This window comes from Pimephales promelas, chromosome 24 (genome assembly GCF_988280905.1).
Source record: "Pimephales promelas chromosome 24, fPimPro1.hap1.1, whole genome shotgun sequence".
Taxonomy (NCBI): Eukaryota; Metazoa; Chordata; class Actinopteri; order Cypriniformes; family Leuciscidae; genus Pimephales; species Pimephales promelas.
This window is the reverse complement of record NC_142792.1, coordinates 8787136-8808337: the sequence shown is the minus strand read 5'-3', so window position 1 is coordinate 8808337 and position 21202 is coordinate 8787136. Positions and strand designations below refer to the sequence as shown.

At 39.1% G+C, this 21202-nt stretch overlaps 2 protein-coding genes across 3 annotated transcripts; one reads left to right on the top strand and one right to left on the bottom strand.

Annotated features, from left to right (window-relative positions):
- Positions 1-953: 953 nt before the first annotated feature.
- tnpo3 (transportin 3) lies at positions 954-13390 on the bottom strand. 2 transcript variants are annotated; one of them, XM_039668148.2, is made up of 23 exons: positions 12971-13390; positions 10703-10903; positions 10382-10455; positions 10093-10249; positions 9338-9481; positions 9075-9250; positions 7963-8101; positions 7738-7884; positions 7328-7435; positions 7084-7175; positions 6273-6412; positions 5994-6185; positions 5723-5814; positions 5566-5642; positions 4089-4161; positions 3870-4010; positions 3668-3784; positions 3284-3378; positions 2986-3142; positions 2722-2889; positions 2196-2308; positions 1592-1684; positions 954-1263 (listed from the first exon to the last, which is right to left on the bottom strand). In XM_039668148.2, the coding sequence occupies exons 1-22, from the start codon at positions 13088-13090 to the stop codon at positions 1624-1626; spliced, it is 2784 nt and encodes a 927-aa protein (XP_039524082.1). In that variant the 5' UTR covers positions 13091-13390; the 3' UTR covers positions 954-1263; positions 1592-1623. The 2 variants fall into 2 exon arrangements, with proteins under 2 accessions (XP_039524082.1, XP_039524083.1); XM_039668149.2 differs by having other exon boundaries at positions 4101-4161.
- Positions 13391-18636: 5246 nt separating this feature from the next.
- opn1sw1 (opsin 1 (cone pigments), short-wave-sensitive 1) lies at positions 18637-20584 on the top strand. The gene is made up of 5 exons (XM_039668152.2): positions 18637-19097; positions 19178-19346; positions 19430-19595; positions 20059-20298; positions 20374-20584. Exons 1-5 carry the CDS (start codon positions 18758-18760, stop codon positions 20467-20469), a joined length of 1011 nt encoding a protein of 336 aa, XP_039524086.1. The 5' UTR covers positions 18637-18757; the 3' UTR covers positions 20470-20584.
- The last annotated feature ends 618 nt before the right edge of the window (positions 20585-21202 follow it).

Here is a 21202-nt window from a genome sequence, read left to right as displayed (position 1 = left end):
GCGTCTTCTTGACGTTAGCATAACCTGACTCTATTAAACCCTTAAATAAGCTGTCACTCATAGATTTAAGACTCGTATTTCATGCAAGTTCCTTGCAAACTTTACGAGAGCAGGCAGATAACATCTGCTGACCTCATCCTTTAAGGTCTGTGCCAGTAACATGAACTTGTCGGACTTGAACGGATGTGACTACATGCACTCATTCAGCAAATGGGAGAGAGGAGGAGTAACCTGAGGGTTTACACGTGCAGTTGTGAGCAACACATGATTGTAGGGCCTTAGACAATAGAAGAGGGTTCAGTTTACTCGGGTCCTGTTTTCTGAGTCACAATGTAACTTTCTTAAAATTAAACCTGGTCAAACTGGTTCCTAGAGCTGCAGAAAGAGTGAAAATCAGTTCTCAAAACACAAGTGGATCTGAAAAGATACGAGACAAAGATTAGTTTGTTCCTCACAATGTTGGATTTTATTTTGCCCAATCGGCCGGACACGCTCCTAAGAGTCTCTTGAGATATGCCAACATATTGAAAGAACAAAAAAAAAAAAAAAAAAAAGCACCTGCCAGTCAGTCCCCTCCATAATTTACAGCATAACCTGTACGGATAAAATCCCAGCCAACTTTAAAAAGATCAAGGGCGACACCAACTCTCCCAAGATTCTCCCCTTTGCAAATGTCCCACAGGCGCAGGCTGCTGCTGTGACAATCTTTAGTTTGGTAATCATTTGTATGGCACTGGCAGCGAAGCCATGTCTTGATCTCTAAACACACGTCCATGAAAATAAATCTCCATTTTGTTTTTAAAAACGTACAAGTCTCTTTTTTTAACGATGCATTATGATTTGCAACCAGGCACATCCTTATTTGTTTTTTTTATGTTTTTTTTTTTTTTGATGGATCCCCAAAAATCCGACTGATGCAGACGTTGAAATGGGTGTATACGTTTCAATGTCCATTTGATGGCCCACCCCCTCTCAAGACGACAATGTCCCTTCCGAAACCTCCCTCTCTCGCTGCAGCTGGCATCGGTGTGCTTGGAGGGGTATAAGGGAGGGATGGGGCTGCGGTCTTGAGACACCCACAAGGCAATTTGCTTTTCCTGAAACCCTGCCACTCCAAAGCTCCAAACCAATTGGTTGGCTTTCCCATGGTGCCAAGTCCAACAAATCCTTCATGCAAGAGTTCCCTTTAGTTTATCAACAGTGGTCATCATGGCTCCCTTTGCCACTTCCTCCAAATGTTAGCAAAACAAAAAAAAATCTGACCTGCAGAGGAAAAGACTTTATAATAACTTTATAATTTACAGGGTTCCCACAACTGAATTTACAAGACTTTCAGTCTTTTGTGATGTTCATTTAAAATGTAGTTTTAAATCATAAGAGAGATGTCTAATTTAAAAAATGTATTTAAAAAAAATCCATACATCTTAAATTAATTGCTTTATTATTTAGAGAAGTAAATGTATTTTATTTCCTTAAGAAAAAAATCCCTGTTGCACAATGAAACAGATTTAATCATCATTTAGATTTAGTAAATATATTTATATTTCCCTGTTGCACAACGGGACAAATTGTTTTAATATGTTTCTCTCACCTGGTCTTGCAGCATCAGCAGGTAAAAGACAGCTATCGGTACAGCCTTGTAAACTCTCTTATCGCCCAACAAACCTGTTTACATTCCTCTGCACTGGAATAGAGAAAACAAATTGGCATCAATTTTAAACAAACCACTTGAACAATAAGTTGGTCTATTACTAATCACAGTACAAACACGCCAACAGGATGGGCGAGCAGAGCAACGACACTGCATCAGTCTGGCGTGGTTTGGACTTTCCATGAAAGGCTGTGACTCATTCTGCACTGTCAGAATATGTATTCGGCATCTGTGCATGACACCACGCTGGGACGCTCCTCGTTTCTCAGGTCAAGACTTGCTAAAATATGAGATTATGGGTACTTGTTTAGGCTTGCCATGCCGAGCTAATCGCAGGGAAAACTGAATGTGCACCAGCTTGGAATACCTCAAAAGACAAATGCTGCCTGTAATTTACACTGATGAGCACTATTACTTTTTATTGTGGACAAAAACACTTTTTAATAAGGGAACAGGCCAATTGGTTTCGGGAGTGTAATGAAATTATCCTAATGGCAGTACTGTTAACGAAGACTCAGGTGACGGCAGGCACAGACAAACTCACCTTGTGACCTGCTTATGGAAGTCTGTGAGCTGCTTGTGTGTGACTGATACAGCGCCTCCTGCTGTTTCTTTCGGAAGACCCTTCAGTGCGGTTTCCAGCCAGCGACAAAACGTCTAAGCACAAATAAACGTTTAAAAAGTATTTTTAAAAAGCAAAAAAAACACTGTGTGGTTATCATAACATAAAATAATAATACAATTAAAAAGAAAAGGAACTTAAGGAATTCAAATAAGATGCTATCCAGCCACAAAAAAAAAAATTTTGTGGGTGATGAGAAAAGCACTGAAAAACTTAAAATTAGACTAAATAATAAAATCTAAATACATTTAAAATAACCTTTTTTATTTGTTTTTTATTATAATAATAATATTTAAAAAAAACTATTTAAATATAAGACCTCCTTTCTCTTTGAATGCAATGCAAGTCACTTCACATAAACGCATCTACCAAATTAAATGTAAATTATGAATCTGTATTTGAGCAATGTTTAAAAAGCGGCGCGTGTTCAAAAAGGTTGAAAACATACCGGCCGATCAAAGAGCATGATCTCCCAGAGTACCTCCGCCACATCAGGCAGAGTGTAAGGCGGCAGGCAGAAACAGCAGGTGTTGATCAGCTGAGTCACTAGCTGCAGCCCGTGCTGCTCCATCGCCTGGCCAATCAGACGCTTTCGCACCTCAAAGTCATCCTCATGCTGAGGAGAGGAGAGGAAAATCAGCTATGTGCAATGAATGAACAGGATAGACAACGTAATAAAAGGTCTGTCGATTGGTTCGACAGTGCCACTTACGTCATTGGAGACCCCTGTGTGAATAAGGTCTCTGATGAACTTCATTACGCTGCAGTTGGCATCTCGATGGTCCAGGGTGGTGGCAGCGATGGCACACTGGATGATGTGGATGATAATATTGCTGCTCAGCAATGTGACCGGACTACGCTGGACAAACCTGAAATAATGAGAGAAAATAGGAACATTTCTTAATGTACGTTAATTTGGTGTGACAAGTCACTTATTTTGGGCTTGCTTTATCATTTCAGGTTGCTTGTTTTTCTAACACTTCAGCACAAGTACAAAAACACAAAAGTACCTTGTGGCGAGTCTAAAAAGATCATCCACTGTGTCCGGGTGATTGCGCAGTCCGTTAGGCTGTTCTAACAGCTGGAAAGTCGGCATACAGAGAGCCTGCAAGGGTGAGAGAGAGCCACTGATCAATAACACCGAGACGTAACACTCATCGCAGCACAAGACGTAAAATAAGCACAGCATTCTGTCTGTGCCGTCATAACTTCTTTCATCCCTTTTGCACATCTTATTGTGCACTGACTTGCTTGCTAAACAAATGTTGCAGAACACACAGAAAAAACGAAGTCGGTCGATGCTCAGAAACAGCCAGATGGCCAACTGTCGGCTTGGTGTGTCCCTGGCTTATAGGTTGTTAGACTGGACTGGAGTTTGCTTGTGTGCACGTTACCTGTAGCATATCCAAAAGGCCTTGTCTACATCCTTCCTCCATGCCATACTCGTCCACTAGAATACTGCCCAGGTATAGGAAACAGGAGTGAGGGTACACCTGGTACACGCTCACCATCTAAAACACACAACAACAAAAAAAACCTTTGAGACCTATTTCAGATACAGATGAGAGGACATTCATTTTTAGGGCACAAACACACCTGGGTAACGAGTGGCTGTAATAAGGAAGCAGAGCCTTTCCCAACGCAACGCACTGCAAATCTCAGGCAGCGGCAGCAGCGCTCCACTATCCGGTTATCACCCTGATGGGCGTTCAACGTCTCTGACAACACCGGCCAGATCTACAAAAAAGAACAGAGATGAGGATCAGAAAGAAACTGCTATAAAGACAGACGCAAATAATGTGTCAGTTAACGCACATGTAAGGGTACCTCTTGAATGACTTTCTGGCAGGGGTGTGTTTGTCCATTCTCTACTATGGGGTTTGTGTGTCTAATGGAAAAAAAAAAATCAACGGCTTTTAAAAAACACATTTAACTTGTTTAATGATATATTTTCAGAGAGAAAAATAACATTTAAAGAGAAATAAATAGATTTTTATTCATTAATGCTATTAAGATTAAGACACTTATCTTCACAATAACATTGCCAATTCAGAGGAAGAAAATATGTAGAATTCAGATGCCATAACATTTAATATCTTTTGACATGAATACTTTTTACATACATACCAATTATCTGCAACAAAAGGCTAATTCTATGCTAATTCTTATTCTAAGTCTCAAAGCCTTGATACAAGGATTATTTTTGTTTGTTTTTAAAACAATGACAGCTTCTATGGCTTCATTTTTCATGGCAAAATCCAGGTTTAAATATTAAAATAATAAGCAAGACAAACCAATCAAACAAATAATAATACAAACAAACCTTTGTATATCTAATTCATAGATTAAACCACTAAAAACCTTAAAGTCTACATGAAATTTTATATGTAATACTGTAGTGTTTATTACAAATGATTTATCTGTGCACTTCATTATTTTTTAATTCATGTACCCTTATAATCTTTAATCATTACCCTTCCCTCGCCCATCGAAACGACCTCTCTTCTATTTCAGTCATGTGCAATGGCGAAAGGGTACAGCCAGATCCGAAGAGGGTGTGGCTATCGGTGCACCCAAAGGACGAAATCAAGCCCTGCCCTACATTTTTTTCTAATTTCAGAAGCCGTTTCACTCGGATATACGTCCGAAAAAGGAAAAAATTAATCTCAAGTTGCGTTTCACGGCGACTTTAAAAAGGTATACGGTGTAAGAATTCCGTTTTCGTCAAACAGCAACCCCTTGTGTTGCTGTGGAGTCCTTGTACTGTCGTAAATAATGAATGGAAATAAGGTGTGGCCCCTTTAAGAGCTGTGTGTGCCGGGTTATTTCTGTTTGATGCTCATTCTTGTCCTATTTTAAGTGAAAGCCTGACCGAGTGAGATTCTTATCCGGTTCTCACGAGGTCAGTTTCTCGGTTTCTTTTCCTTGACTCTTAAGAGCCTGTGGTCACATGATGGTCGTAAAGCGATACGTTCTCCAGGCATATTCCAAGTCACATGACTTTGCCAAAGAGGCGGTATTTCAAGACGGCAGCCCCGTTCGAAGCATTGATAGTGTCAAGCGCTGTAAATTGGCCAGAGGAATCATTTAAAATACCTCTTATGCATCAACTCTTTGGCCAAAAGTTACACAGTGAGCCTTTAATAATAAATCATTTTCAAGAGCGTTACATAATAATTTTCAGTAGGAAACAACGATTTTCTTCGAGGACTAGAAATAGTCACATAGTTAAAACATTTCACAAACTGAGCTCTGGCATAAAGCGCATTGCTGGAGAGGTTGAGAGTCTAACCTGAAGATAACAGCCAGTCTGTCCAGCCACACGGTGGGGTCTGATGACTTCCCACTGCTGGAGTCCTGAGCCAGCAGCTGGACACAAAGACAACACATTACTTTATTGAGTTAAACACAGACAATAAACATACAGACCAGTGTCACGAGAATCTAACCTTCTTCAGTGCCATGACCTGAACTGCACACAAATCACTCAGACACTCCGCGATCTTCTCCAGGGGGAGTCGGGCCAACACCAGCGCCGTGCCTGAAGTAAACCAATCATACCACTTAAACAAAACCAGCCATACAACAAAGGCATGACTAAGACCGACAGAAAAGCGTAGAACGCTACTTAAATGTGAACCGAGTAGACCAGCTAACCATCCAAGGAATAATAACACATAACTACAATTAACATCTCTAAAGTGCAAAAGGGCACCTCACCTTTCAGAAGGCCAACGGCAGCATCCGTCGACAGGGCAAAGGAGTCGAGAGACCGGGCGATGTCCAGCAGGCCCTGGAAGTGCTGCGCCATGTGGTCTCGACACACCGAGCAGATGTTGTGAATGGCTTTCGCTGCCACGGAGGCCAACGGCTTCTCCCGTAAACCCTTCATCAGGAAGTTCAAAACAGGATCTGCCAACCCGATACATACATCATGAACACACAGAGAGAAACAAAACACATCCTGCAGGAGATGATCAACTGGACTGTGACAGTCACCTAACATGGAAGGGTTCCGGTCGATCACTTCGCTCATTTCTCCAACCAGCTCAATGCTGGTGTAGCGGACAGCAAGATGGACGGTCTCGGGAAGCAATACTATCTGCTCCAGCACCTCCGTTAGGGTGGGATTGTTTTCACTAGGAACGAGCAGAGGGAGACATTTTCGCGTTACAAACACTAGCATTAAGCGTCATGTACTACAGAACAACCAGTTGGGAAAAAGTGTTTTGGACAAATGACTAGGGCTGGGTAAAGATACAGATTTCATGATTAACTGCAATCTTCGTTTGAAAGATCCTGCAAGTTAATGGCTTTCTAGTTAGTTGTCTTCAAGGGATGCTCGCAAAAACAAACATTTAACTTATCAAGATTAACAAAAGGTTCTTATGAGCCTGTTCCATTCAGGAACAAATGATTCATGAACAAATGACTCAAGGAACTGTTCTTTACATATTTCATCAAAAAACACAGAACAACCAGTAGAGCCTGATTACTGAAACAAAAGACTGAGCAAATTCTTTAGATGAATAACTCAAAAACAGCTCACTCTTCTTATCTTATCAAATAAAAATCAAATAGAGAGCTTGTGAATCAGGATGAATCAGAAAATCTGTATCAATTCAATTCCCAGCCCTACAAATGACAAGAATTTATATTATTATGCAACTTCAGTTAGGTCACATTTTAGCTTTAAAAAAAAAATATATATATATAATGTGCCAATATGTTACTCAACGCTTGTGGTTTAAGGACTACACCAGTCGCAGGAAAATGAAGCTGTCGAGTCATGACTGAAAGTGATACTCACGGATCGACACTCTTAGCTATGGAAGCCATGATAAACAGAACAGCCTCGGTTACTTCCCATGGGGGGTTTCCCTCCCTCAAAGTCGAATACAGCTGACGAGAGGACACAAAGTGTTTAGAAAAAGAATAGTTAACTTCTTACATGGAATATTCCCTATTGTTTCTCAGGAAACCATGCTAAATTATACAATCACTCTGGGTTATATTCCTCAAAACATTTCTATTCTTGAAACTATAAATTCTACCTGTGAGAAACACTCCATGGAGCCAACTAGGAAAATCACATCTTTCACAAGATCAGACACTCTCATCCTGAACTCCCCAAAATCATCAGTGTCCTCTGGGACTCCCTCCTGTACAAAAAGCACAAAATAAGAAATGAAGTAAAAAAGCTGGAAATCGTGAACCTCGTTCATTTTTACTGCACATGCTAAAAGCCATCAACAGCCAAGTTTCCATCCACTGGAATATGCATTAAAAAAGATGGCGAAATTTGCCAGTTGCAGAGATTTAAGGCACCTCATACATTTGAAAAAATAATTATTATACATTACATTGCATTTGTATACATAAAATTATTTTTATTAACAAATATTGTGTTTTTTTTTTTTCTGTACTTCTTATAAAGACTTTTTAGACTTGAATGAATGCTCACATGGTCTGGGTCAAGTTGGCAGTGGCGGGCGAGACTGTGAAGTAGCCTCTGTATGAACGGCCTGAACACTCTGTGCAGTGCTGGATCATTCGTTTTGTAAAGATGCTCTCCCAGACGGTACCAGAAGTTGAACGAGATCTCAACCACCTGTCGAAGGACACATTTACATGCTCACCTGTCATTATGGGTGCAGACGATTGAATACTTGTCAGCATGCACACTCACCTCATACTGGGGATGTCCAGCACAAATAAGCAGCATCTCTAACGTGCGTAGATCTCCCATGCCCTGGCCAGGAGTCCTTACGGTCATCTCCAAAAACGTCTCGCACAATTCAGTAAAGATTCGGCAGTAATTTAGCACCCTGTGGTAGAAAAATGCAAGCAAGATCCAAAACCATCCCAAAATCTAGTGAGATTCCTACTTTGTATTACATTATTTTGACCAAATCATGAGGCTTAGTGAGGTTTCTTTCAATGAGAAGGAAAGCTAGTAACGCATTGTTTAAATAAATAAAAAAATCCTTCATGGAAGCAGCGAGAGAAATGTTTTTATCAATACATTTCCTTACCAAATAATATTGATTAAAAAAAGTTATACTTTTTAATACTAATTCACATTATATTTGTGTGCTATTTATTTTCATGTTTAGAGTATTGTGTAGTTTGAGCTTTTAGCATAGCAACATGCTAACATAAAACTATTGAAATCAATTCAAGTCAGGTCTTTGCTTTCAAGTATTGTGCAATTTGAACTTTTAGCATAGCAAAATGCTAACATCAAACTTTTGAAACCAACTTTGTTGAATCTTCCATTTTAGGAATTAAGCAATACGAGATTTTAACATAACCTGCTAACGTCAAACTATATATTTATATATATATATATAAATCAATAGTGAGTCAATGTTGCATACTTACGAATTGCATTTTTGGAGCTTTTAGCTTAACATGCTAACATCAAACTCCATTGAAATCAATTGCGAGTCAACTCTCCACTTTAATATTTAGCTAATTTGAATATTTAGCATATCAACATGTGACTATATTCAAATCAATTAAGTAGAATCCTCCATTTAGTAACATGCTAACATCAACTCTATTGAAGTTGAGTCTACTGAGTCTCCAGTAGGCTTTGCACGACAAGCGCCATTTGTTTTAGCTATTTATGTACAGTACACCATTAAAATTGTCACTTATGATACCATGTGACTCAAAATACTGCCTCATAAGACATCCATGTAGGCAGCATGCAGCTTACTGGGTATGGGAACAGTGCCATGGTATTAGAGGTCAGCATGAACTGCATACATGGATCATAAACAATGCTATACGTACTTGTCGAGGTCCTCTCGGGCTACAGCCATGTGGTAGGCCGTTTCTAGGGTAAGGACTCCCTGGAAGAGCTGCATGGCCAGGGGCATGTTTATGGCCACGTTCTCAATCGCGTACAGCGCTGAACAAACGCAGTCTGACGCCGCCTCGTGCAGGTTTGTAGACGTCTCATCCCTCTGCTGAAATAAAGGAGGAAAAAGGTTTTTTTAAAATATAAGAGAAAGGGAGAAAGGAACTGAATATCAGATTACATTTGCTGATCTCACCAGCACTTGGAAGAGAATCATCAGCAGTTGATTGTTGGCCATGAAGTTGTTGTCCAGCACTCCTAAATTAAACCAGCTCCCCAAACATCGGAATATCTTGATAAGCATCTTCTCATTATGTCCGGACTTCTCCGCACATGACACCTGATCATGAAAATGCAACAATATTAGCCAAGCTTAGTTTACAATAAAAAAATCATGCATTTAAATCCAGGATGTCAAATCCTGCTCCTGAAGCACCACTGTCCGACAGAGTTTAGCTCCATCCCTAATTTAACACACCTGAAGTAGAAAATCAAGGTCTTACTAGGCATATTGGAAACTTCCAGGCAGGTGTGTTGAGGCAAGATATATCTAAACTCTGCAAGACAGTGGCCCTCCAGGAAAATGATTTAAATACTTATGCAACATCTAAATCGTTAAAATGATTTGCATGGAAGGAATGATAACACAGAACAATAGTTGGGCATTATTAAAGGATAATAAAGTAAAAGCGACATATGAAGGGCCCATAGAAGACATTTTTGTATTCCTTGCAATTGTATTACTGCTAATTTAAATAGGAAGTAGTTGAGGCCTGCATTTTGCTAACAGCTAAACTGGAGGGATGATGATATAATATGATGGTGATTCACATCTCTTGCATCAGCACCATTACCATTTGGCTATGAACAGACAGGTAAGGCATCTTGTTTAGGTTGGGAAGTGGACAATAAATGATAGAAACTGCTTTGTAGATAGAATAATGTCTGCACCAGAAGAGTGACCACTGTGGTGGAGTAGTAGGCCAGATCTTCAATGATCTCTGTCCGTCGATTAGCTCCGATCCTCAGAGAGCGGCTATGAACCTCCTCCGGCAGAACCGTGAGTATCTCAATCAGGAAAGGCATAGAGGACACGTCATTATTGTACCTGGAAGGAGTAAAATCAAGCATTGTGTAGATAAGATTTCAAGGTGTGACAATGAACAACTATTAAGTCAGTGTTATAAAGTTAAATTTACAGCCAAGCAAATCTAATCCTGGCTCTGTTGAAGATTCTTACTTTTCTATGAGGGTGTGAACACAGCCTTTCCACGAGGCCATCTGAAGAGCCAGATCTGCGATTGCCAATGCAAGCTGGGGAGAGAATGACATCAGAGGACCAGCGTCACTTTCTTAACAGCTCTCAATATACAACACTGCAGTGTAGTCGTGATCGACGGTCCCCATCAACACCTCACACTGCATGTTCAATATACACTCATTAACAGCAGATGTTTAAGGTCCTCTGCACTGACTTGCATTTTGATTCAGCAATCACAGGACACAAATCATCTATGTTTAGAAGTCACGACCCCTGGACCGACAGACGCCTGGATGTTACCTGTGTGACGATAATGGGAGACAGGTCTTTGAGGTTCTGGATGTGAGACAGGAGTGAATCTCTCAGTGCGGTGTGGGTCTCTGGGGGAAGCTCGTAGAACGCAGTCTGGATCTTCATCTTCATCGTCTGGGCTGCGAAGTAACACGATTCCACGTCCTGCTTCATCTGCAGGAGCTGATCCGAGATCTCCCACGCGTACATCTGAAAGGTTCAGGACAGAAAAACAACTTCAATGAGGGTGTGCCAATAACATCTGATGATTTGTCCATTGTGAGACAATCACCACCCTCATCAATGCATAATTTCTGTTTTAGGATTTTTAATGACTAAATAGTGCTAGAAATTATTATTACTTTACATCAATAGCATTGAATAACCTGTATTAACTCATTTTATATAATCAGCATTATATAAGCCACCCCAATCTCTTGTTAGTAGTAATATGACCACTGAGTATCAAGTCAGACCAGTTGTATTTTGCATAAACAAGTAAAAGCAAAACTAAGACATCAGATGCGTCACAACACGATACTAATGCAAATAAATGGAAACATCAGAAACCAGGAACTCATTATGTGTAAACTCGTAAAATACAACCAGAAGAGACATGCGGTCTTGGTAGATCAGCACGAGTGAGGAGCAGGACGATCAACTTAGTGATAGTTTAGCCGACAAATTTCAATTCTGTCATTAATAATTACTCAACTTCATGTCATAAAAAACCTGCAAGACTTTCGTACATCTTTAGAACACAAATGATCCTTTTGATGAAATCTGAGAGCTTTGTCCCTCCATTGACAGCTACTCAACTACCACTTTGACGCTTTCATAAAGAGATAATAAAACTAATCCATATCATATGAATTGATCGCTTTAGTAAAAATGTTCTGAAGAGAATGATCACTTTATATAATGAACAGATTGAATTTAGGCCGTTATGCACATATTCACTTTATCAACTTGTGGTCAAGCATGTTTACTTGACATGCGAGAATCAATGAGGTTCATTCTTGTGTGTTTCGCAGCCCATTTGAGCTTCCGCAAGAACAAATGAGGTTTGCAAGCAGGTTCGGTCAAGCTTCTGATTGTTCTTTTATCAATGTTTATGTTTATATTGTGAATTAAATCTGATCTCTTTATGAACTGTAGCGGTCAATGGAAGGGCAGAAATCACTCACATTTAATCAAAAAGATGTTCAGGAGATGACATCTTACAGGTTTGGAATGGCATGAGGGTGAGAATTAATGACATAATTTTTTGGGGGGGGAGAAACTATCCCATTCATACTATTGACATCATAATATTGTGCTACATATTGCAGGAGAAGCTGATTCTTGCAGAATTATGAGGTAATTTAGTCTTGTGCCACTTTCTTCTGCAAAAAAGCAATATATGTCTTGCAAAATCTTACTCACTGGTTTGTGGTTTGTAATTTTAACACCATCCATTTCATCAATTTTGCAGTTTGCTGAGGCGGAACTAAGTAAAGAACCAGTAACCCAAAGCAGAAAGGGTGAAACGACAAACTAATGGTGTTTAATGCTGCATAGAAGTGGCATAAATGCATATATAACGGATTTACAATCGCAGTATTGATGTTGTAACAATATATAGTTAATATATAGAATACTTATGATGCACAGAAATGCTGTAGAATAATTAGCCAATTCAGTTTTAATTCAGCCTAGTTTGAATTTAGCCTACCATGCCAGTAAACCGTGTTTTGGAACATGATAGCTGGTATTTGGCTGGTACAAGATGGTAAAGCGTTTTGGACCAGCAAAAAAAAAAAAGAAAAGAAAAAAAGAAATAAAGAAAAACACTACTTGTTGGTCATTCCTGTTAATGAGGTGGTCAAGCTGGTTTCTAGAACATGGTCAACCAGCTAATGCCCAGCTACAAACTCGCTACCATGTTTCAAAACACAACTACCAGCTTTCTAACAGGTCAGTCTAGGTGCTAAACTTGATTTCCGCAAGATATTATGTTTAAAATAACTATTTCCGCAAAACTTACTGCTTAAATCCACCCATAACTCGACCATCCAACCACAGACAAGCTAGATGGATTTAGCAATGGATACAAATAAACCCCCACAACAGCCCAAACACATGTGACCACCTCCACTTCCCAACACAGCAAATGTTGATGTTTTAAAAAGCTTCATTACGGTCTAAATGGACACTGTTTATAATGGATAATATTATTGTAAATGTTAATTAGTGAGTGAGGGTGCTGTGGCGCAGTAGGCCCGCTAATGAACGCACCGATCTCTGCAGCTCTCCCAGCCAGACCGAGGCGCGCTCCTTGCCGGCAGGGTCCGGGTCGTGATACAGCGCCTGCACGGCCTGGTAAACCAGCGGCAGGGTGGGTTTCCCGCCTTCCATGGCGCTCTTCTGTTTCTAGAGGATGTAGATATGGGATAAATGACACGGCTTGCGCTTCTCGGAAGGTTGTAGACGCGCAGGTTTACTGTTTATACGGCCCTCGCGTTCTCCGATCTGGCCGCCATCTCAAGCAGACACAGGGCGCTCCTGTCAAACAAGTCCGTGTGGAAACCGAGAAACAGGAACTACTAATTAGTCCAGACCAGAGCGATTTTAAAATAACAACGCGCTCCTCGCACAGTTTTTTGGAAAATATCCACTTATGACGAAGAATATCACAGGTTTGAATGTGTTTTAATGTTTGTGAATTTAGCGTATTACGAGGTATTCTTAATACGGAGATAATTTCATTGTAGACACACCCACTGAGAGTGTGACATTCATTCTCACGAAACAGTGACGGAGCAATAAATGTTCCAAATGGGATTCGTCAGGAATCGATTATGGTTAGTTGTGGGATTATTGTGGGATTCCAACAGAACAGAACTGACAAACAAGAATTTATTAGTTCAGGAGATATGTTTAATTAGTATATTGCATTAAATATAAACATTTAAGGTTTATATTTTAAATTATACAGTAAAATACCAATGATTACAACAACACCTTTACGGCACTTTATATGAAAAGCAGTCAGAGTGACTTCTCTGATTTAAGTAGAATAGGTCTTAAGACAAAGGGGTTGGACAATGAAACTGACAAAATATACGTGGCCTGGAGGCCAATTTTCACTGATTTTACATTCCAATATAATGTAACAGCAGAGTGTGCAGGTTGAATTAGCAGAGCAATAGCACAGCTGTAACATTACATAAAATCGGCTACTGTCCACACAACATAGCCTAATGGGTGACATTTAAGAGTTCAAAAGTGGACAAATATAGTGACCGTCTTACTGGCTCATCTGTGACCAGGACAGCAAGTCTTTGCGGTGTATCGAGGGCTACAGTATCCAGGGTAATTTCGACATACCACCATGTAGGAAGAACTATATACAACAGATAGTAGCATGAGGAAGCTGCCTGAAAGGGATGTCCAGGTATACTAACCTGGATTGCATTCAAAAAACATAAAACCACCACTGCCCTCACTGCAGAATTAAATGCACACCTCGACTCTCCTGTCTCCACCAATACTGTTCGTCAGGAGCTCCACAGTCAATATTTATGGTCGGGGTGCTATAGCCAAACATTTGGTCACTTGTGCCAAAGCCAAATGTCGTTTCATTGGTGTCAACTGTGCAAATCTTGGGCTGTGGGCAATGTGAAACATGAATTGTTCTCTGATGAGTCCACCATGGGAGTTACGGTGTGGAGAAGCCCCAAAGAGGCTTAACATCCAGACTGTTGCTGGCCAGAGTGAAGTACAGGGTAGATCATTGATGGTTGGCCTGCTTCATAACATTCCCTACCTTGTTTGATAGATGCATCACTGCTGAGGACTGCTGAACCATTCTGGAGGACCATGTGCACTCAATGGTTCAAACATCCATGTATCAGCATGATAATGCACTAATACACACAGCAAGACTTGTGAAAGGATGGTTTGAATAATGTGAATGTGAAGTTGAACATTTCCCATGGCCTGCGCCAGATATAAATATTTTTGAGTCACTTTGGGGTATTTTAGAGGAGCAAGTCAGAAAACGTTTTTCTCCAGCAGCATCATATAATGACCTAGACACTGTTCTGGAAGAGGAATGGCTCAAAATCCCTTTGAACACTTTGAAGGACTTGCATCTTTCATTCCCAAGATGTATTGATGCTGGTTGGCTGCAAAAGGAGGCCCTAATTAATTATTGTGGTCTAATGTGTTTCAGTTTCATTGTCCACCTCTGTATAACACCTTAGCAGCTCTTGGTTAATTTCAAGTCACATGATGACTAAATGAGTTACTTTCAGTTCGGTAGTTGAGTTGACACTGTTCGCACAGGATGTTAAGAAACAAATATAAAAGTCACTCATTCGTGTGTTTCACTGTTGTAATTATCTATAGTATATAGTAATTTACACTTTATTGATTCAATTTGTTATTTGTTAAACAATAGTTTGATATTTTTTTTGTACTTTATTGAGACTGCCTTTATTTACTTTACCATTTGGCTACTTTTGTGCAAGTTGCACAGTTTGAGAATCAGTCCTTGTAAAATGTATAGCCTACTTGCTGAACAAAAATATGAATATTGGGGAGTAGAGGTGCACATCAGTGGACCTCAACAGCCCTGGCTGGTACTCTGAATGATGCATGTTAAATTAATGAAAAATAGGCACAAATTACCCTTTGCTTGATATAATCTATAATTTATAATAATTATACTTTTTACTTTGTGACAAGTAATCAATTATTCTTTTCCATTTTGTTCTGTTCTTTAAAGCTTTATAGGGTCTCTTTATGAGAAAATGTAAAAGTTTTGCATTTACAAAAGTGATACTCTACAGTTAACTTTTACCACTTTTACATTTCTGACCTCATGTGTAATTTGACAAAAATAATAATCATAAGAATGTGATCATCTTTGCTTTCCAGACAAGTTTAAAACTTCTTCAGCCAGCCAAGTCTTTCAGTCTTACCCTGTCTCTTTCTTCTCTATATTTCTCTTTTTCACTCATACACATCTATCTCTCACAAATTGGCGTAACAGACTAAAATGAAAAGATCTTCCAAACAGCACAATTCCATATATATATTACTTCAAATACACATGAATTTATATTTCAGTTTTTAACAAATAAATCTTCCACTTTATTCACACACATCCAATGAATGTAAACATATGCATCAGATTCCATAATCATATTGATATGCTATTGATAAAGGTGCATTACATAGTTCATTTCTGTAATGATGTCCATCACCGTCCTGTAACCCAGGTCGTATCATACCCATGCAACTCAGATACATAGCTTGGTTACAATACAACCCCGGGTCACTGGATGGCATCTGACTTTCGTGAATTGGATCATTTAATATAAGAGATTACAAAATCAACATACAGTACCAATATCTAATACAAAATATCTAATACTAATCTAATACATGCAGTGTAATTTTGAATTTTAGAGGATATAAAGAGTAGCACAATACAATATAAACTGAATATAATTGTCAAACATGCAGGTAATTGATACTGTTATGTTTGTATGAACAGACAATTTAAATAATAAGAATGTACATCTACATATTTAAACAGAATACATATTTCTTCCTGACAGTTAAAAAATAAAGACCTGTAAATAGTCAATTAAACATTATATTAAAAAAGTAACTTTGATTTTGACATCTGTGCAAGTAAAGAACTCAATTTAAACAAAAAAAAAAACTAAAATAGGCACACTTTAAATTAATAAACTCATGCTATTTTCATTAGCTATAAACAAAATTCACATTCTAAAAGGCTCCCAACCCATAAGACCATACTTACCTGTCAAAACCAGAGAAAAGAAATGGCAAAAAGAGGGAAAGAGAAGAGTCTCCAAGGAGAAATGAAGGAACTGAAGTGAGGTGTATAAAAAGAGGCCGGATTTACAGTTTAACTCTCTTTATCTCTCCCCAGATTAACAAAATTTACCAACAATTTAAGTCTCAGCTAATAAGATAAACTGCCAGTTTGGACGTAATCACTCTGTTACATCAGTGCAGTTTGCGGGGATTTTTAGGGATTGGTTTAGGTAAATCTGGTTTCCAGATTACGGCTCATCCTGGGGACCTTAAGAGTTTGGTTTGCCTTTCGCCTGCCTATGCTGCTGCAATAGAAGCCAAGCTAATAAGCTTGTTTGGCCTTAAAAAAACTAGGTCAAGTACTTTAAGTTACCTGTTATATTACCTTCACAGTGATTTAGTGCCACTAAATCAATCTATCAGGATCCAGTGATTTAGGACATTGTTTTTAGTACAGAGAAAATGCTTCAAAACCATTTAGGTAAAGTGTCTTAAAATTATGGGCCAGTTAGGAAATATATACAATGTGTATATCTTCACATTTTTCAACAGACCACAAACAAAGAGAAACCTCAAAGTTAGCTGAGGTTAGCTATGTGGTTTCACTTGGTTGTTGGGGGCGTTTAGTTATATACAATTTAGATTTTTTTTCACAGCAGCTTAAGTAGTAAATGGTAATAACAGTGTAAATTTAGAAAACTCATGAATTATGAAACAAATTCTATTTCAGCTGTAAAGCAGCTTTAAAGACACCATTCTTCAGCTCAATTAAGCTCAGTTTTGATTAAATTGAATTCAATAACTGTGTCATTGCAAAGTTCATGAATTATAACGAACTCAAATCAACTATAAAGTAGCTGTACGGAAGACAATGATGTTCAGAGGCGGACAGAGTACACAGCTTTATTGAGTAAAAGTACTGATACATCTTGATAAATTTTACTCAAGTACAAATCAAATGTCTACCTTAGTAAAAGACACTCTTTATTTTTAAAGTACAAGTAGAAGCGTACATTTTCTAAATTGCATTACTACTGCCACAGTGCTTACATTTAAACGTCCTATACATGGACTTGAAATGGATTTTACAATGAAAAATTGTAATGTTAATACCTTGGAGAATGTAAAAGGAATTGAAAGTAAAATCAAGTCATTTTCATCGTTTTACCACATTGCTTTATTTAAAATGTAAGAAAATTTAAGAAAATTCAGAAAATTTAAATAGTCTGGCAAGGTGGGGCAATGGGTTGGCACTCACGAGACGGACCTGCTGCGTCTTCATCCATTTTTTCGTCCATGGTCTCTTCGTCTCTTATCTAAATCTGACCATTAAGTTGACTTTGGGGGAAATCTGAAGGTGATTGCTGATAGGCTATCCCAATCAATAGCGCTGCACAATCCAACTACGTTTTAGAGTGAAACAACAAATTGAGGATTTAGTAATGGGTACCCACTGTTATGGATAGAAATGTAGTGGATTAAATACAATATTTCCCTCTCAAAGTGGAGTACAATATTTCCCTCTCAAATGTACTTGAGTAAACTCATGAGAAAAAAAAAATGATACTCAGGTAAAGTACAGATCCCTCAAATTTGTACTTAAGTACTATACTCAAGTAAATGTACTCCGTTACTGTCCGGCTCCGATAATGTTCAGTAAATTTGGTTTAACAAGTTTAATTCAGATATGAAGCAGCACTACAGACGGCATTAGTGTCATTATTCAGCTCAAGCAAGTTCAATGTTGATTCGGTTCAGTTCAATAACAGTGTGGACTTTGCAAAGTTCATCAATTATGAAGCAAATTCAATTAAGCTTAGGCTAAAGCAGCTCAAAAAAGGACAACACTGTCATCATTAAGTTTATGGAAAGCTAGAATATTAATTGTCTTTTAAAATGTTATTTATAGATGTTGAATGCACGATACTACTGTTGTTTGTGCTGTAATTTAACCTAAAACATATGTAGAACAACACGTGTTGCCTAATCATGTGCTTAGAGATTCCGGGAGAGTGTTGAGTGTAATTAGCATGGACAGGGCGGATTATCCCGGCGACATGTCCGGAAGATCCCCCGGAGGATGATCTTCCCTTTCATCCCCAACTTTTCACACCAGGCAAGACTTTGAGGATTTTATAAAAGGCTATCCTGTCTGCATTCGTTCAGTCAGGCTGCTCATTGACTTCACCAGGACACCGTGCTAGAACAAGGCCCCCATACGGCGCAACCATGGACGCGTGGAGCGTTCAGTTCGGGAACCTTTCCAAAGTCAGCCCCTTCGAGGGCCCACAGTACCACCTGGCCCCCAAGTGGGCTTTCTACCTGCAGGCAGCTTTCATGGGCTTCGTATTTTTCGTGGGCACCCCTCTGAACGCCGTCGTCCTCTTCGTTACAATGAAGTACAAGAAGCTTCGACAGCCTCTCAACTACATCCTGGTGAACATCTCCCTAGCAGGCTTCATTTTCGACACATTCTCTGTTAGCCAAGTATTCGTTAGCGCTCTTAGAGGTTATTACTTCCTCGGTCATACGTTATGCGCATTGGAAGCAGCAATGGGAGCTATTGCGGGTAAGACGCAGAGTCTATGAGTTTAACCAGCATAGACGTTACATTCAGATTGGTGTGCTGATGCTTGTCTTGTTTCGCAGGTCTTGTGACGGGATGGTCCCTTGCCGTTCTGGCTTTCGAGAGATACGTGGTCATCTGCAAACCCTTCGGAGGCTTCAAGTTCGGACAAAGCCAGGCCATGGGTGCCGTGGCGTTCACCTGGGTCGTTGGCACCGGCTGTGCTACTCCTCCATTCTGGGGATGGAGCAGGTGAAGGAAATTTTCTTGGTGAAATATTTGGAAACACACTCATAATTTAAGGGATTGATTTTAATTTACATTTGATTGTACAGATACATTCCCGAGGGTCTCGGCACCGCCTGCGGACCTGACTGGTACACAAAAAGCGAGGAGTATAATTCGGAGAGCTACACTTACTTCCTCATCGTCACCTGCTTCATCATGCCAATGACCATCATCATCTTCTCTTACTCACAGCTCTTGGGAGCCCTGCGTGCTGTGAGCGTTCCAACTCATTGCTTTTTATACACTCTTGTAGACAGAAATAGATACAAATTTGTTGATTTTTATGATTTTAATGCATTTATTCAGGCAATATTTATGGTTTATGTATGATAAATATGTTAATAAGCATCTAATAACTATTTCATTAATTCATTTGCTTCTGATTTCAACTTCTGGCCATGCTTAAATCAGGCTCAATTATGTTCTTGCATGAAAGCAATGCAGAACAAAATAAATTGTTAGATTTTTCTTCATGGAAATTTCATTTCAATTAATTTCTTATATATATATATATATATATATATATATATATATATATATATATATATATATATATATATATATATATATATATATATATAAATGTGTATGTGTGTGTGTAGTTCATCAAAATTAGCATGGATATTTCCAAAGCTATAAAATGAAATGCTGGAAATGTTTCAACATTTATCCACAGGTTGCAGCCCAGCAAGCTGAGTCAGCCTCTACCCAGAAGGCCGAGAAGGAAGTGTCCAGGATGGTTATTGTAATGGTCGGCTCTTTTGTGCTTTGCTATGCCCCCTATGCCGCAACTGCTATGTGGTTTGCCAATGCTGATGAATCAAACAAAGATTACCGTCTGGTAGCCATCCCAGCTTTCTTCTCAAAGAGCTCCTGCGTATATAATCCTCTAATCTATGTCTTCATGAACAAACAGGTGAGATGGACACCACACGTGTTGAATAATAACTGTGCACGGAGACAAACACTAATCTTCCGTTTTGTATTCCAGTTCAATGCCTGCATCATGGAGACGGTATTTGGCAAGAAGATTGATGAGGCCTCAGAGGTTTCCAGCAAGACCGAAACCTCTTCTGTGGCTGCATAAATTATTCCATACCACATTTAAAATTTCTCAGGACCTGTTTTCCTGTTATTCTCCCCCTGATTGTTCAAATCCCGTACCTTTACATATTGTCAAGGGCCAAGGGAGCCCTTTTGCCCCGAAGACACAGTCCACTGGATGGCCAAACCAGGGGCGATATCCAACTATCCTTTCTATCAGAACTGGTACCTCTTCAACTACATCTTTTCTTTTTTTTTTTTTTTTTGTAATGAAAAAACATTGCTATTTCATGTTAAAACAATGCAGGATGCATCGATGATTAAGTAGAATATTTAATTTATCAACTTGCAAACGAAAATCTAAAAAAAAATGATATTAATTGAGAATGGAGAATCTCTTGTGTGGATGGACTCAGGCAAACTGAAAATGGAAATTCCTGATTTTTGTCTTTAAAATGCTCTTTTTTGACTGACCCATTAGGCACGATGCACTATAATGACGTTTTTTATTCAATCACAATGAGAGCTGAAGGAAACATTGGGAATATACTAACTCTCCATGTCAATCAAAAGTACTTATTTCGACAAAAGAGCAGAATTTAACTAAGTGGTTTACTCTCCTCTCCTCTAAAGAACCTACTCAGCTTTCTGGCTGGCTTAGCCAAGATAAGTAAGATCACAAGGAATTATCTGAGTCCATCCGCTTGTTTGCAGCTGAGGAACCTTTCATTGGAAGTTTGCTGGTAACAAATAATGAGCGACAGCTCTTGTCCAAT